Source organism: Pan paniscus, chromosome 2, assembly GCF_029289425.2.
Source record: "Pan paniscus chromosome 2, NHGRI_mPanPan1-v2.0_pri, whole genome shotgun sequence".
Taxonomy (NCBI): domain Eukaryota; kingdom Metazoa; phylum Chordata; class Mammalia; order Primates; family Hominidae; genus Pan; species Pan paniscus.
This window is the reverse complement of record NC_085926.1, coordinates 191,530,163-191,548,753: the sequence shown is the minus strand read 5'-3', so window position 1 is coordinate 191,548,753 and position 18,591 is coordinate 191,530,163. Positions and strand designations below refer to the sequence as shown.

The 18,591-nt window shown below is 37.3% G+C and overlaps 1 protein-coding gene across 4 annotated transcripts in view; it reads right to left on the bottom strand.

The window, feature by feature from the left end:
* The window catches only part of OPA1 (OPA1 mitochondrial dynamin like GTPase), a 104,977-nt gene that overhangs the window by 71,722 nt on the left and 14,664 nt on the right, over positions 1-18,591 (bottom strand). Inside the window, exons 2-7 of one of the 4 annotated variants that reach the window (XM_003807652.6) lie at positions 11,449-11,767; positions 10,715-10,811; positions 9,197-9,304; positions 8,646-8,699; positions 7,554-7,621; positions 287-397 (exon numbers count right to left, since the gene is read on the bottom strand). In XM_003807652.6, the coding sequence (XP_003807700.1) occupies positions 287-397; positions 7,554-7,621; positions 8,646-8,699; positions 9,197-9,304; positions 10,715-10,811; positions 11,449-11,767 (757 nt within the window). The remainder of the gene's footprint in view (positions 1-286; positions 398-7,553; positions 7,622-8,645; positions 8,700-9,196; positions 9,305-10,714; positions 10,812-11,448; positions 11,768-18,591) is intronic. The other 3 variants (XM_003807653.6, XM_003807651.5, XM_003807650.7) reach the window with 3 other exon arrangements.

The window sequence follows — 18,591 nt, the reverse complement described above, 5'->3', positions numbered from 1 at the left end:
ATAAACAAAAATTCCTAATTTTGTTCTAAATATAAATACAGGGACCCTACAGACAACCTAATTTTCAGAAACCAAAATTCCTCTGCTTGAATTTTTTTCTTTTGGCTTTACCTATACTACCCACTCCAGAAAAGTTACATATTTATATGATGCATCTTTTGTATTTTCACTTTGTCAAATTAATTTCTTATATTTGGAGTCCATGAACAGATTGAGGTGACATGATCTTGGCAGAAATGGCTGATTAGTGTGAATGTATCGGTAGCCCCCTTAAACCATCCATCACCTTGCGCTTCTGTTGGGCATAGCTCGTGCTATATTGGCCAGCGGCTCTGCGCGCTTCCTCTTCACGCTCTTGAATTTGTTGTTGTAAGAGAATGAGCTCACCAAGCAGACCCTGCCACGAGTTCACAATGAGGAGAAGAGGAAATTGGGGAGGAGAATAATGTTAAACCAAAGGGTGCAACAAAGGAACAGATGTAAGATAGGGAGGGATGGTTAAAACAGAAATGGAAACTCATTTAAAGCCGTCATACCCTTGGGCTCTGTACCACATTTCCATTTTCCTCCTCAGTAAATCAGATGTCTCAGAAAAATAAAACAGCATAGTTTAAAAAGTGAAAAGGAAAGTGCAATAATAAGTGCTAAATAAAATGATCCAGATATATAAAAAATATGGAGAAAAAATACTGATTTTTTTTTTTTTTAACAGTGTTGATCTTACTGGTCGAAATTTTCGAATTCTCAACCATGATTCTCTCAGGACTGATTGAAGATCATAATAGCTTACTTACTTATTAAATTATTATTCTTTAGTTAGTATTTTTTCTTGATATTTCATTTATTCAAGTAAAGGTCCCTAGGAACAGGTTTCCATCATCAAGTTAATCAAGGTTGTACATTAAGTCATATATTCTATGTGCCTTTGCATACATTTGATTAAAATTTGGGGTTCTTTATTTAAATTAAAAGATAATGTTTCAGGTTGTTTTGATTTCATATATAATATCAAATAACTAGTCTGACCGAATTTTCACTTTTTATGAGCTGTTTTGACAACATTAAATAGAAACAGCCTCTGAGAATACAGCCAAGCATATACAAATTACTAAACAAAAGTGCTATAAAAAAACACAATTAAGATATGGAGACAATATAGTTATTATGAAATTCTGAAATGAAAACAAAACACAGTTTGGACCTATGCACAAAAAGTCACCTTTTCTATTTCTAAAATTCATTCCATTTCATAATTATAAAATAGTATATTGATACAATTTTTAATACAGGATATTCACATGTGGCATGATGTCATTTCCTGAATAGCTTTATTAACTGATGGCCTATTAGATAATCGACCTCAAAAAACGTGGAAGAAAGACCACCAAGATTTGACAATGTTACAAGCCTAATGTTTTCTTAATTTGAAATACTAAAAAAAGTAAAGTTCTAATGAAGGAGGTAACCATTTGTTTAAGAACAGCGTTCTGGGAAAACAATGGACTCAATTTTTACCAAGTTATAAAAAAAAAAGAGGAAAATGGGTATTTATTAAGATATTCTAAATTAGGAGTTTTAAATAGTTTCAGAGTTAAAAAATGACTGCCCAAAATATTTTATTTTATATAATTAGAAAGTGTCTTAAAGTCTGGATATAATTTGGAGAATTTTTATTCTGTTAGTTTTGATACATTAGGCTGTGATCATTGCCAGTATTAGACAATAAATGAAAGTGGTTGATTTATTATAAATCAAAGGTTAAAACTAGTTGATTTCTTCCACATGACAAATGAAATTCAATATTTGTTTCCAGACACAACAGTATAAAATAGTTATAAAAAGACATGTCTTTAAATAAATCAGTTTTATGATCGTTAACAAACCTATCAAAGAAAGACAATGCTAACTACTATCCTCATCATTCTCATAATTTTTACCTTTAAAAAAAAATTATTGCTTTATCAAGCAGAAAGAGTAACCTGATTTTCTTTCATTTGATCATTTATCACAATCCTTTATTCAAATTATCCAAGTGTTCAAATTTCTCAAACAATTCCCTTTAAAGAAGGCTTCCTATGTTGGTTTATACAGTAGTGTACCTGCTGTATTTACATACCACTAGTATTCTAATTTATAAAATCCCAAAGCCGTGAGAAAATATTCCACATTTCTTTCTTAAGACTAGTCAAGAGCAATAGTGAGAAGGGAGCAAAGAGTAGAACAAAGAGTTCAATCTGTAACTGACTGTGATTAATCAATTGAGATAACTCATTCCCTTTGGATCAGCCATATTCCACATTTCTCACTCGCGTCTATAAGGCACACAATGCTTTTTTTTTTATAGCTTAAAAATTCCTCTCAAATTCACTGCTTATGTATATACACAACTGCATGGTAAATACTCCAATCATCTATTAGATTTCAAGAAAACACTCTAGGGACATGTCTCTTTCCTTCCATGCCTGTTACTAAAGCACTATTATATGTAAAGATAGTTGAAATGAACTGAAATTGACCTCCTGAAAAAGTAGGAAGAAAACAAGAATTAGACATAGAAAAGCTATTTACATACTACACTTATACCAAGGTTACCTGTCTTTGATTTTGTGCACCAGTCTTACCCTAAATACTAAGTGATGGCCACACAGCCTCTAAGCTAAGGCCATGTGGAACAGGAAGAGGAAGAAATCTATGCACCTACTGTGCAAGATACACTCCTCAGATGTACAAACCACATTTTTCAATAAATATTTTCCCAAGCTTAGACATTTTTCTTTCAAGAAATGGCACATAAATAATTTTTAAAACAATGTATATAATATATAAAATACAGTAGTATTTATAAATAACAATAAATAATCATTAACAATCACAGATGATATAGTCTCTTAATATCTCCTGACTCCTGGCTATTGTCAGTTTGACACTGCAGATCTCAATCTCGCATCTCTCTCTTTTTAAATCTCCATCTCTGAATCAGCTTCCTTATCTCAGTCTCATTTCATGTACAAAGTCCTCAGGTTTTTTTTAATTATAACATCAGATCAAGAAAATTAGTAATAACTCCAGAAACCAAAATATCAATGAAAATACTGTGCTAACCTAAAAGTTAATGAGTTTGGTAGAGAAGAGTTTAAGTAATCTTGATATATTATACTATGGTCTGAATTTTTGTCTCCCACAATTCATATGTTGAAACCTAGCCTCACAATGTGATAGTATTGAGAGGTGGGGCCTTTGGGAGGTGATGAGGTCATGAGGTTTCTGGAGTTATTGGCCTTACAAAAAAAGGCCAGAGCTGCCTGGCCCCTTTTGCTATGTAAGGATATAGGGAGAAGGCATCATCTATGAAGCCAAGGGTCCTCAGAAGACATCGAATCTGCCAGTGTCTTGAACTTGGATTTCCAGTTACTACATTATTTGTTGCATAAGAAATCCCAGAAAAGCAAGTCCTACTTAAGCAACACTGCTTAATTCCAATTCAGAATATCAAGTACATGAACTACTTTTACAGCCTTGTTCTCCTCAATGGTTGCCAAATATGAAGGCCAGGGAGAATTTGCAGGTAATGAGAGCAAAAAATTGAGGGGACCAAAATTTTGTTGGCATCAACCAGATTTATTTACTTTAATCAGCCTCTACTCTACCGAGTTAAATCAATCAACTGATTTTACTAAGACACAAGACTATCCCAGGTGCTCTGAGAAAAAGATTTAGTAACAGAAATGGCCGATTAGATAGTAAGAATGTAAGCCAAAGTAAATAGTGTTTCATATGGCAAGTGTTTTAAACACTCAGAAGAATATAATTAATGGAGCTACAAAGGTTATGGAAGGCTTCATGAAGTGACAATTGAGCTATGCTATAAAGATGAGTGAACACTAAACACGCGGGAAAAAAGAAAAGAGATACTTCAGCTGGGGAGGTACAACATAAACCATAAAATTAAGAATCAGACGGCTGGTTGCTCACGCCTGTAATCCCAACACTTTGGGAGGCAGAGGTGGACGGACCATGAGGTCAAGAGATCAAGACCATCCTGGCCAACCTGGTGAAACCCTGTCTCTATTAAAAATACAAAAATTAGCTAGGCGTGGTGGCGGGAGCCTGTAATCCCAGCTACTTGGGAGGCTGAGGCAGGAGAATCGCTTGAACCCGGGAGGCAGAGGTTGCAGTGGGCCAAGATCGTACCACTGTACTCCAGCCGGGTGACAGAGTGAGACTCCATCGCAAAAAAAAAAAAAAAAAAAAAAAAAAAAGAATAAGAGTAATATGTTGCAAGAAAGAACATTAATGTATTATAATTTAATAATTATACTTAAAACAATACTACTACTTTTCATGATTTGGGCCATGAAAAAGTCCTTCAAATATTTTCTATAAATTATAAATGTGCTTGTTGCCTTCTGAATCGCCACATTTCTTACTTCTGTGAGATGCTTATGACCAATCAGAAACATGATAGAACAAAAGCACAGAAAATAAAATGTCTCATTTTGCAAATCAATTTCACTGGAACACAATAATCTTACAGAATCTAAAAAAGGGAATGAACTAAGTGGTCTTGTCACCGGTATATATGATGACTGATATACAGCAATCTGCTGACTCCCAAATTAAATTAGTCCAATTCTCTAAAGTAGGCAGCACTTCGATTCATCTTCAGGAAGTTCTGAAGGTCTCCAAGTCTCAGTAATATTCAGTTCACATCAAGGGCTATGTCTTTTTTCCTCCAGTGGACATACGTTTTCAAATTTTTGATTAACAAGAAGCATTTATTAAGAGGTGGTTTTAATGTATGTCAATCATACCTCAAGATAGTAGTGTAAGGTTAAAAATGGTTGGTTTTACTATTTTTTTCAATGTTTCATTAATCAAATCATATCAGAACTTTTGATCAACATGACATAAATAATTCATTAGTGTCCACAAACTGAATGGATATAAATCCAGGCTAAACCAAAGAAACTTGATTAATTCGTTAGCCGTGCAGCATTATGTGGAAATCTATGCTTTCTGTAGACTTTTTGAAGACCGGTATTATAACTTTCCAGGACACCTAAAACTCCAGTAGTAACCCCAGGCTGGGAATCACAGGTTATCGGTTCATCATGTTTATTCTGTCTGACTGAAGTCAAACTATCTGTGTTCCCCTCAGCTCCCCGTCACTTTCACTTCAGTTGATTCTGAATGGTCCTAACTGTTCTGCTAGTTGCCGCACTTCTCCAGATGTGTTTTCCTATTAGAAAGGACAAATCTTTTCTTTAGTTCTAGTTGTAGAAATGTTTTTCAATTATTATTACTTTTTAAAAAAGCTGATTCACATGTACTTTTACATTTCTAGTAGAAGTCTAGCCAGAAACTTTGTTACAAACCTGACAACCATTAAACTAATACTTGACCGCTTCAAACTCTAAACACTGTTTAAATCTGGGGCTTTCAGCCCTCAGATTGAACCAGTTAAACAAGTATTCAGCTAAAGCCTGGCCACCTTACCACCTCTGATTATTGCCCACATTTTCAAACTTGATGTCAGAGTGATTTCAAAAAGGGTACTGCTAAGCTAAGGTCTCTCTTTGCATGCTTACATTCCACCATCAATTTGTACACAAGTCTCAAAATCACTCAGTTTAGCTGAGTGACTCATCATTCTCAAGCATCACAAGTAACAGCCAAGCTTTGCAAACACAATGCTGCATATTATTAATAACAGAATTTGAAATCATCAGTTGGGGCTTGAGACACATTTTTGGATAGTAAATTTTTATAGTAGCATTTGCTATAATTTGACTTAACCAGTAATGAAAGTAGCTTAATTACAACTCTAGATTCAGTATGTGTAACAAATAGTTAAAAAAAAAAATTGGTAAGTCTTTAATGGGGAAAATAAGCACCATAAATTGAGAAAAAGTTAAAAGGAAATAGTTTACAAGGACATTTATTGTCCAACAAGCAAATCAAAACAAGCAAAGAGTAAATTAGAACATAATGTAATAAATTTAATTCCACGTCTACTGTATAAAATAAAATCTGTAAATATAATTAAATTTCCAAAAATAATTATCTGGCTTCTTTTCTATTGCAGAGCTTCTGTTCAATTACTGATTATTCATCTATGACCTTAGCAGGGTTTTAAGGGAATTATCTGAGTCAGGCCCTGAAACAGGTTTTTCATTCACCAAAGTGATCCTAGGCCATAAGAGAGAAAGCAGACATACAGACTTCTCCTAACCAATTTGGCAAACAGAAATCTTGTCACTCAAAGCACCACACTACCACACCTGTAACAAAGGCTCCTTCTCCCCATTAGATTAGCTCTTCTCTCCACAGTAAATTTAATTGCCTTAAGGGCTAAGGCCTTCACTCAAAATAAGCCACAAATATTAGGCTAATTTCTACTTATTTTTTTCCCCCCAGTAGCATGAACAATCAAGAGTGTCCTTTGGTTAAAATAATGTCAATGCAAAAGAGGGTCAAAAAAGATCAAATCAAAAGACAAACACACGTACATACATTTTGACATACATTTTTCTCCAAAAGATAAAATTAAAAGGCAAAAGAAAAAAATCTTTTGAAATATAATTAAAATTTGGAATATAAAAAGTTCAAAGTTGAAGAACAAGGAAAGAGATGAAAACCTATTCATAGAAATTATTTCTTCTTCCTGCTTCCAAAATAAACATAAAATTATTTCTTTGATGTATTAAAACTATAATAACCTCCAGTATAAAAATTACATGTTCCATATTACATGAATGTTAAAACATTCATACAATATTTTTTCTATAAATCTATTTATCTAGGTATTATTTAGAAAAAAACTTTCAAGGAATCAGTTATTTTACCAATTCCAAAAGAATGAAAAAAGTGAAGACTCAGAAAACGTCAGGTAAATATATGAGTATTATAAATACAAACAAAGTATGTTATTCTACCTCAGCAATTCTCCTATAACTTTCATATGGATTTTGTTAATGAATATGTATTGAAAATAACATACCATAAATAACCCCATACATAACTTTGTTAACTATCAATATCAGGGAATTGATTTATTTCCTAATAACACAATTCCTATTCCCTTTCTAGTTTCCCCAAAGTGAAATCTAGTCCCTATACGATGTTCCATGAGCAAAAGGGTTCTGTTGATAAATAATTTGGGAAAACACTGTATGCTTTGACTCCTTGGAAATTCACAATGCGCATGAGTATATTACAGTATGAGAGGTCCTAGGGAAAGAAAAGAAGTCCGCTTGCTTTGTCTAAACGAGCCTTTCTCCCCCCCCACACTTAACAACACAACTCTTTCTTGGGGACAACCCTCGAAACTCATGCTTCACAGGACATATGTGAAAGAAATGGGCTTCTCAATTATATTTCCAGAACTGCCACGTAATACCTTGTACTTTGCACTAAGATTAGTAACAATATCTCTACTTGGATGTTTTTGTGTTTGCTTCTCAGATGTTATCATTTTAAAATCTTCCAAAGAAGTAAAAACTTTAAAAAATCTTTCAAGACTACCTACATGAACAATTCTCTTTCACGCTTACCTTTCTAAAATGCTTGTCACTTTCAGATCCATGATCTGTTGCTCTAAACGCCGTTTCTCCTGGAGAACCTTAAAGATAAATATGCAACCCTTTACATTCTCCAGTGATGTCAACAGCCTAAGCTGAATTTCAGATTACATCGAGTCAATGAAAAGGTGAATGGATTTTTAGAGCAACTCAGATTCAAAGAATCAAATTGCCTTTATTCTTATTTTAAGGAACATGACTGATAACCTGTGCAGAAAATAAAAAAAAAACTATAGCAATCGCAGCATATGTTTAACCTAACAATTAAAAATATATAACTGAAAATTACAATAAAAAAATAAGACAATCTTTGGTAAGGATTATTTAACATGAGAGTACTTACAGTTCAGCCACATACCACTGGCATTACAGACCATGTATAGCAGGAAAACAATTTTTTTTCTTTTTTTTTTTTTTTTTTTGGGGGGGCAGAGTCTCCCTCTGTCGCCCAGGCTGGAGTGCAGTGGCGCAATCTTGGCTCACTGCAACCTCCGCCTCCTGGGTTCGAGCAATTCTCCTGCCTCAGCCTCCCGAGTAGCTAGGACTACAGGCGTGTGCCACCACGCCTGGCAAATTTTTTGTATTTTTAGTAGAGACGGGGTTTCACCATGTTAGCCAGGATGGTCTCGATCTCCTGACCTCATGATCCGCCTGCCTTGGCCTCCCAAAATGCTGGGATTACAGGCATGAGCCACCGCGCCCGGCCGGAAAACAAAGTTAAATGTCAACCATGACAGGGCAGATGAGACAAACTAAAATTACTTTTCATTTCAATTATCAAAAACAATTAGATCTATTTCAAGAAAATATTTTTGCTAAGTAAATTTTCTTTTAATAGCTTTAATCTTATAATACACATACATATTTAAGAATTTTAGTTTTATCACAAAATAATTATTTTATTATTTCCACCTAAAGGATAATGAGTTTGCCTAATATAGTTCTGGGGTTTTAAAATTCAGCATAAGCAGCATTATAAATTTGGTCTGCAATTTTATTTGCAACTAGTTTATTAGAAGCATTTAAAAGGCATGTTAAGGTCAGCAAAAATGTCTGTTTACACACCTAACAAGAGAAGTAGGTCAGAAGCTCCTATGACTTCACTAACCAATTTGTGACCTGTGAAAAATCAGCAAAAGGGGAAATAGAAATGTAAAATTTAACAGAAATGAGCAAACAAAGATGTCTGAGATCTCAGATTTCATATTACAATAGGGCAATAATTGGGCAAATATGCCAGGATTAAACTTAATAAATGCTACTCATTATGGTCTATCATACTTAAATTTGTTTTAAAACCACCAAATTGGTCCAACCACTTATGAAAAGCAAATACATAGGAAGTCTCATCTACTTGTCAAGAACAAGTGATATATTTTTTCCCCTCACTAAAAGCCAAGTATGTTTAAGTGCTTAGGAACTGCCATTTTACTGGGCTAAACAAAGATTAAAACCATTGTGTAACAAAACTTTGTGTTTATCTTTTTAAAAAATGTCCTGTTTTTCATTGGTACTAAATATTTTAATTTAAAAAAATGGGAATAAATAAATAATCCATGTATTTTTCCTCCATGGTTCTTAAATTTTTAAATTAGATCAAACAGCTTCTTCCTTACCTGAGGTAAAAAAGTCCTTCAATAAGCTAAGGCTTTCAACAATCTTGTCAAAGTCTGGTGCTAACTTTACAAGGTCTTCTGAATTAGGAAGGGCTTTTCTAATTTTCTCTGGAAAAGATCAAAACATACAGAGTGTGAAACTAAGAAAATATGTCAGATACTATTCTTATAAAGGGCTAAAGTATTAACTTGTTTAATCCTCATGACAACCCTACAAAACAGCTACTATTATCAACACCATTTACAGATGAGAAACTAAGGTACACAGCCAGGAAGTGGAGGAGCCCGGGTTCCAGCCCAGGCAGTCTAGCTCCAGAATACAGGCTCTCAGCCACTACGCTGTGGTACTGGCAAATACATCAAGTTGAAAGCTCTCCTCATTAATATTAGAAGAACAATTTGAAAGTGCTTTTTTTGCAAATGGATTCGTCAACATAGAACAGTTTTATCTTTATAAATTCTGTGAATAAGTGCAAGTAAAGATTAATTCCACCTCCACATACACCTAAACTAAGAAATCTGACAAAGTTTTTAAAAAAATTTGATGAAAATATATTTCTTAAAGATCACCATGAATTACTGGCAATCATAGCGATCCAATATACTTTTTTCTCATCCACCTATTGAAAAAGGGAGGGCAGTGGCCAACTAAGGAAAGAAATTACTCTGGATACTAACAGACTTTTAAAGAACTTGGCTACAAAAGGTAGAGATAACCAAGGTATCCAATCAAAAGGAGCTAGCTAGGTGGGTCACAATAAATATGCTCTGGGCAACATTACATAATGCAGAAAATGATATTATTAATAGAAAGGCTACTTGGCAGCATGGAAATGCTGACAAAATATGTTAGGTAGCAAAAGACAAAATACAAAAGTGAATATTCACCATGATTACATAATTTTTAAAAAGGGAACTAAAATACTATTCTGTGGTAGTATTCATGAAAAGAAAAAAATTAAAAGAAAAAAACTCAAGCCAGGCATAGTGGCTCACACTTGTAATCTCAGCGCTTTGAGAGGCTGAGGTGAGAGGTTTGAGCTAAGGAATTTGAGACTAGCCTGGGCAACATAGTGAGACTCCATCTCTACAAGAAATTAAAAAATCAGTCGGGCATGGTGGCACACACATGTAGTCCCGGCTACTTGGGAGGCAGAGTCGGAAGGACTACTTTAGCCAGTTCAGGGCTGCAGTGAGTTATGATTCCAAGACCGCACTTCAGCCTGAGTGACAGAGCAAGATCCTGTCTCAATCAATCGATAAGTTAAAAAGATACTAACCACATATAGTAAGTATAATTAAAAGAAAATGCTCCAAACAGTTAGTGGCAGCTGTGGTAAAATGATGGGCTACTGGGTATTTCTTTTATACAGATTTTTTTCATTGATATTCTATTACTTATATCATTAAAATAAAACCGTGATATATTAGGTTCATAAGTTAAGAAACTATCTCAATAAACTATTTCTCTTTCCTCGAGATGACCAAAAAAAGTATTTTAATGTTCATGATACAAACCAAAATCGATATACTCATCAATTTCCCACACAATGTCAGGCACAATCCATTTATATTCACTAAGGTCCGGTATCATATCTTTCCACTGATCAAAAGTCTAAAAGACAAGAAAGTGTGTCAATCAGATGCTCTGCATGCCAAATAAACACGTAAAGAAAAATTATTTAATTAAAACACATTAATCTACTAAGAATAATGTATGATGTTCAAAACTTTTAAGAAACAAAATTAAGTGGTCTCAGCAAACAAGCATATAAAACAAGTTAACACTCCTCTGTTAAATATGGAAAATGTAAAAATTCAGAATATACTCCTATTTCAAACAGGTTTCATAATTTTGCCCTAAATATTACTGTGAGGTAGAAGGAAGACAGACTGGGAGACAGGACGCCTTGCCTCTGGTCCCAGACCTGCCAAGAAGTGCTTGTGTGAGAATGCCACCTGACTTTCACATCTGTGCTACTAAATGTCTAAGCTCAAAATCAAACCTAGGTGTTCCTATTCCCAGCCCTGTGCTCCTTCCACTAGGCCATTTTAATTTCCTGTAATTATAACTAAGATTCTAAAGGCATCTTCCTATTAGCATCATTAAAACAATCTAGTCCATGGTAGAGACACAAAATAAATGTTTAAACATCCAATTGTATTCCACTACACAAAAGAAAAATGATTTATGCTATAGAAACTGAATCATGATATAATAATTGGAAAACCAGTAGGAATGTCAAGTTCACCTTTTTGGCTGTGTAGCCACCCCCAACAGCCGATCCTAGTATGAGATAGCGAAGTTTTAAGAGTCTCGTAGCTAATCTTGCTGGCCAAAAATTCCTGCGAGGCTGGTAGCCATATTTAATTGGAGAGAATTTCAGTTTACGTAAAGGAAGGTTTGTCAGAGAAGAGAACTGCTGAAAGGATGTCCTTAATTGGGGTCGTTGAAGCTTTAAGGTAGGATGATGTGAATGATAAATGCTTCGTGAAACCAGATGTAGTTTTTGTAGTGGTAAACTTCCTTTTATTCCAGAGCTGTGTTTCACTAAAGACTGGCAGACCTCACTGAAAGAAAAATGAATATGGAAGAAAGATCAGAGAGGGTAACAGTACAAAGGAAATGACATTAAAAGAGCAATATACTAAAGGAAACACACACAGCCCCATACGTGACTAACCACAATGTCACACAATAGTTCACATTTACTAACCATTGACTATGTGCCAGACATGGTTACAGTATGTGCTATCTCATTTAATCCTGCTAACAACCCCATGTAGAAAGTACTAGTATCATCCTCATTTTACAGATGAGGAAAATGTGGTGCAAAGACTTAAATAACTTGCCCAAAGTCACACTGACATAAGAAACAAAGGCATGATTCAAACCAAAGCAGTGGGACTCCACTCTAATATGTGGGCTATGATCCTGGTCTCAGGAATTGAAACCAAAGAGAGAAATGGCAGGGACTTATTTTATTAACCACTATTCACTGTAAGTAAAAGTTGAAAACAAAAATGCATGCAAACTTTTGCTTTCAAAAACAAAATTTCTAGCAGTTTAGAACACCTTCATCTATGTCTCCCGATCCTGACAGCACAGGGGTGGAAATTAAGGAAGTTAATCAATCCCAACTCAAGCACCTGGATCCCCAGAAGAATGAAAGTAGCAAAAAAGCTCGAAAGGGAACAGAATTTAAATGTACACATTGACTGTAGAGCTCCACCCTCTTCTTCCTGAAGAGAATGAAAGGTTACCAACAACCATATCTTAACATACACTCATAGTTGCATACATAGTTGCTTGCTTACTATTAGTTGCTTACTAATAATCAGGGCCAGTCTGATTCTAAGTAGTTAAAAAATATTAATTCCTTTAATTACAAGGGACTGGAAACTTCTTAAGAAGGAGGCAGGGCGTGGTGGCTCACACCTGTAATCCCAGCACTTTGGGAGGCTGAGGTGGGTGAATCACCTGAGGTCAGGAGTTCAAGACCAGCCTGGCCAACATGGTGAAACCCCATCCCTACTAAAAATACAAAAATTAGCTGAGTGTGTTGGTGTGTGCCTGTAATCCCAGCTATTCAGGAGGCTGAGGCAGGAGAATCACGTGAACCCAGGAGGCAGAGGTTGCAGTGAGCTGAGATCGCACCACGGCACTCCAGCCTGGGCAACAGAATGAGACTCCATCTCCAAAAAAAAAAAAACAAAGAAGGAGGAGGAGGAATCAAGGAAGACAGGAGCAATGCTGTGAAGAATGGTATGGGGATATGGGGAAAGCGGTATCTCATGTTCCTATACATACCAGACATTACGCTAGCTGTTTTCACTACAGCGTAACTATATAAATGTTAACTCTCAGAAACACCCAGTAAGGTTAAGTATCCTTATTTTACAAATTTTTTTTTTAAGTATTGTTAAAGCAAACTAAATATGGCCTGAGAAGGACTCCATACTTCTATATTTGTGTTCTTGTGGACAAACCATAACCTAGCACAATAGGCAGACAAAATGGAAAACCTGAGTAGTATGCATCTGTAATAATAGCTGAGTGTTGGCCAATCCCAGTGGCCATACTTTAAGCACTAATAGACTGCTAAGTGTTCAAACTGCATTCAATTCTGGAGGCTGCCTGATTTGCAAAGTGTTTATTTTCCTTGCTTAATTAAACTCCATCAAATTTAACTTGTCCGAAGTTTTCTTTTAACAGATTTGGTGTCAGAAGTGGGATTTGAAGAAAAACTCTGGCAACCCCCTGGAACACCAGGTGACCTGGCGAGGTACCCACTGAGCCCGTTGCACTCACTGGTCTCTTGATTGTAACTGGAGGTCGTGGGTGAGTTTTCTTTCGGATTCCGAGCTCCACTAACTTATGTTTTGAGCTCTCCGAGTTTACTCAAGCAATACTTAGCCTGGACTGGATCCAAGATCAAATTGGATTCAACAATTAACTGGATTGGATTCAGTTAGAGGCCTCAGACCTCTGATAAGTACCTTATTTAATAATGGGATCATCTCAATCCAAGGAGTCTGGGACTCCATCTTCAGGGACTCCAGCTAATTTTACGTATAAAAATTATGGGCCCAGAACATGTGCATTTTCAGAAAAATGGGTTAACCTCACTAAAGAAAACTTAGAATTAAAATGGCCACAATGGAGAAGTTTTAATTTGGATAAAATTGTTTGCAAGGCATATTAGAAAAATGGGATCAAAGGCCCCACAAATACAGTGGGATGTATTGTCTCATGGATACGCAAAGGCCTCCAAAAGACTAAGTGAATCAAAAAGTGCCTCCTTAAAAGATTCTTTGCAAAAACCAAATGAAAAGCTTAAGCAACAGACCAAGGACATGAAGAAAGAGGACTGTACTTTGACTGATCTAACTCAGACTGTTCCTTCTTTGTCCATCTCTACCTACATACTCTGAGTCCACTAACCTTTTTGTTAAATTACACTTTCACCCCGAAGACGATTTAAAAAAAAAAAAAAAAAAAAAAAGGAAGTTAGACAGATGTCTTACAAAGTGAGACCTTCTGATCAGCCAGGCCTGCCTGCTGTAACTACTTTCACTCCATGGTCTAAAACTGAGCTTAGCCCCATTGTGAAGGACTTCCCTGGTCCAAGGGAAAAGTCTCAAAAATTTACTGAGGAATTTAGAATCCTAATAGGAGCTTACGATCCAGGACTTCATGAATTTACCAATTTATTCATATGATACTGGGGGCTGGTGAAGCTCGGAAATGGATGGCAGCAGCAGAACGGGACAAACCTGAGTAGGACATTTTAAAGGCCCCTCCAAGAGCTCCTCACAAGAAGGACCAAAAATAGCTAGAAAAATCGCTGAAAACCTTTTACATTCAGTTCCTAAAATTTTTCCACAAAAAATTGGTCCATCATACAATCTTGTAAGCAAAAAAAAAAAAAGAAAAGAAAAGATGAACCAGTTTCAGATTACAGAAGTCGCTTAGAAATATTTGTGAAACATTCTGGGCTCAAAGTACAGCAAGGAGTATTCCCTGCAGGGGCTGAAACAGCATTAACTGCTTTACTTATAAATGGACTCCATCCTGAACTTAGCAGTTTAACTAAAAAACATAAGTTGCAATGGGAAGTTAGAGATGTGACTGAATTGGTGGCCTTAGCTGAACTTTTTTTTTTTTTTTTTTTTGAGGTGGAGTCTTGCTCTGTCACCCAGGCTAGAGTGTAGTGGCGCAATCTCGGCTCACTGCAACCTCTGCCTCCCAGGTTCAAGCGATTCTCTTGCCTCAGCCTCCCGAGTAGCTGCGACTACAGGCGTGCGCCACCATGCCCAGCTAATCTGTGTATTTTTAGTAGAGATGGGATTTCACCATCTTAGCCAGGATGGTCTCGATCTCTTGACCTCGTGATCCTCCCACCTTGGCCTTCCAAAGTGCTGGGATTACAGGCGTGAGCCATCGTGCCCAACCTAGCTAAGCATTTTGAGAAGACTCTAGAGCAAAAAAACCTCAAAAGGCTAATAAGCTTATGCCCCTTCAATTGCAACAGTTACAGGGACCAGGAACCAAAGGGACCATCTCATTCTCATTTTAAATCACAATCGGGCGGTTCCAAGATGGCCAAATAGGAACAGCTCCGGTCTACAGCTCCCAGCTTGAGCGATGCAGAAGACGGGTGATTTCTGCATTTCCAACTGAGGTACTGGGTTCATCTCACTGGGGACTGTCAGACAGTGGGTGCAGGACAGTGGGTGCAGCGCACTGAGCATGAGCCAAAGCAGGGCGAGGCATCGCCTCACCCAGGAAGCGCAAGGGGTCAGGGAATTCCCTTTCCTAGCCAAGGAAAGGGGTGACAGACAGCACCTGGAAAATTGGGTCACTCCCACCCTAATACTGCGCTTTTCTGATGGTCGTAGCAAACGGCACACCAGGAGACTATATCCCGCGCCTGGCTCAGAGGGTCCTATGCCCATGGAGCCTCGCTCATTGCTAGCACAGCAGTCTGAGATCAAACTGCAAGGTGGCAGCAAAGCTGGGGGAGGGGTGCCTGCCATTGCTGAGGCTTGAGCAGGTAAACAAAGCAGCCAGGAAGCTCGAACTGGGTGGAGCCCACTGCAGCTCAAGGAGGCCTGCCTTCCTCTGTAGACTCCACCTCTGTGGGCAAGGCATAGCCGAACAAAAGGCAGCAGAAACCTCTGCAGACTTAAATGTCCCTGTCTGACAGCTTGGAAGAGAGTAGTGGTTCTCCCAGCACGCAGCTTGAGATCTGAGAACAGACAGACTGCTTCCTCAAGTGGGTCCCTGACCCCCGAATAGCCTAACTGGGAGGCACCCCCAAGTAGGGGCAGACTGACACCTCACATGGCCGGGTACCCCTCTGAGACAAAACTTCCAGAGGAACGATCAGGCAGCAACATCTGCTGTTCACCAATATTCGCTGTTCTGCAGCCTCCGCTGCTGATACCCAGGCAAACATGGTCTGGAGTGGACCTCCAGCAAACTCCAACAGACCTGCAGCTGAGGGTCCTGACTGTTAGAAGGAAAACTAACAAACAGAAAGGACATCCACACCAAAAACCCATCAGTACATCACCATCATCAAAGACCAAAGGTAGACAAAACCACAAAGATGGGGAAGAAACAGAGCAAAAATACTGAAAATTCTAAAAATCAGAGCACCTCTCCTCCTCCAAAGGAATGCAGCTCCTCACCAGCAACAGAACAAAGCTGGACAGAGAATGACTTTGACGAGCTGAGAAGAAGGCTTCAGACAATCAAACTATCCGAGCTAAAGGAGGAAGTTCGAACCCATGGCAAAGAAGTTAAAAACCTTGAAAAAAATTAGACGAACGGCTAACTAGAATAACTAATGCAGAGAAGTCCTTAAAGGACCTGATGGAGCTGAAAACCAAGGCACGAGAACTACGTGACGGATGCACAAGCCTCAGTAGCCGATTCGATCAACTGGAAGAAAGGGTATCAGTGATGGAAGATCAAATCAATGAAATGAAGCGGGAAGAGAAGTTTAGAGAAAAAAGAATAAAAAGAAACGAACAAAGCCTCCAAGAAATATGGGACTATGTGAAAAGACCAAATCTACGTCTGACTGGTGTACCTGAAAGTGACGGGAAGAATGGAACCAAGTTGGAAAACACTCTGCAGGATATTATCTAGGAGAACTTCCCCAATCTAGCAAGGCAGGCCAACATTCAAATTCAGGAAACACAGAGAATGCCACAAAGATACTCCTCGAAAAGAGCAACTCCAAGACACATAATTGTCAGATTCACCAAAGTTGAAATGAAGGAAAAAATGTTAAGGGCAGCTAGAGAGAAAGGTCAGGTTACCCACAAAGGGAAGCCCATCAGACCAACAGCTGATATCTCGGCAGAAACTCTACAAGCCAGAAGAGAGTGGAGGCCAATATTCAACATTCTTAAAGAAAAGAATTTTCAACCCAGAATTTCATATCCAGCCAAACTAAGCTTCATAAGTGAAGGAGAAATAAAATCCTTTACAGACAAGCAAATGTTGAGAGAATGACAGGATCAAATTCACACATAACAATATTAACTTTAAATGTAAATGGGCTAAATGCTCCAATTAAAAGACACAGACTGGCAAATTGGATAAAGAGTCAAGACCCATCAGTGTGCTGTATTCAGGAAACCCATCTCACATGCAGAGACACACATAGGCTCAAAATAAAGGGATGGAGGAAGATCTACCAAGCAAATGGAAAACAAAAAAAGGCAGGGGTTTCAATCCTAGTCTCTGGTAAAACAGACTTTAAACCAACAAAGATCAAAAGAGACAAAGAAGGCCATTACATAATGGTAAAGGGATCAATTCAACAAGAAGAGCTAACTATCCTAAATATATATGCACCCAATACAGGAGCACCCAGATTCATAAAGCAAGTCCTTAGAGACCTACAAAGAGACTCAGACTCCCACACAATAATAATGGGAGACTTTAACACCCCACTGTCAACATTAGACAGACCAACGAGACAGAAAGTTAACAAGGATATCCAGGAATTCAACTCAGCTCTGCACCAAGCGGACCTAATACACATCTACAGAACTCTCCACCCCAAATCAACAGAATATACATTCTTGTTAGCACCACACTGCACTTATTCCAAAATTGACCACATAGTTGGAAATAAAGCACTCCTCAGAAAATGTAAAAAGAATACAAATTATAACAAACTGTCTCTCAGACCACAGTGGAATCAAACTAGAACTCAGGATTAATCAACTCACTCAAAACTGCTCAACTACATGGAGACTGAACAACCTGCTCCTGAATGACTACTGGGTACATAACGAAATGAAGGCAGAAGTAAAGATGTTCTTTGAAACCAATGAGAACAAAGACACAACATACCAGAATCTCTGGGACACATTCAAAGCAGTGTGTAGAGGGAAATTTATAGCACTGAATGCCCACAAGAGAAAGCAGGAAAGATCTAAAATTGACACTCTAATGTCACAATTAAAAGAACTAGAGAAGCAAGAGCAAACACATTCAAAAGCCAGCAGAAGGCAAGAAATAATTAAGACCAGAGCAGAACTGAAGGAGATAGAGACACAAAAAACCCTTCAAAAAATCAATGAACCCAGTAACTGGTTTTTTGAAAAGATCAACAAAATTGATAGACCGCTAGCAAAACTAACAAAGAACAAAAGAGAGCATTCTTATATACCAATAACAGACAGAGAGCCAAATCATGAGTGAACTCTCATTCACAATTGCGTCAAAGAGAATAAAATACCTACGAATCCAACTTACAAGGGATGTGAAGGACCTCTTCAAGGAGAACTACAAACCACTGCTCAACGAAATAAAAGAGGATACAAACAAATGGAAGAACATTCCATGCTCATGGGTAGGAAGAATCAAT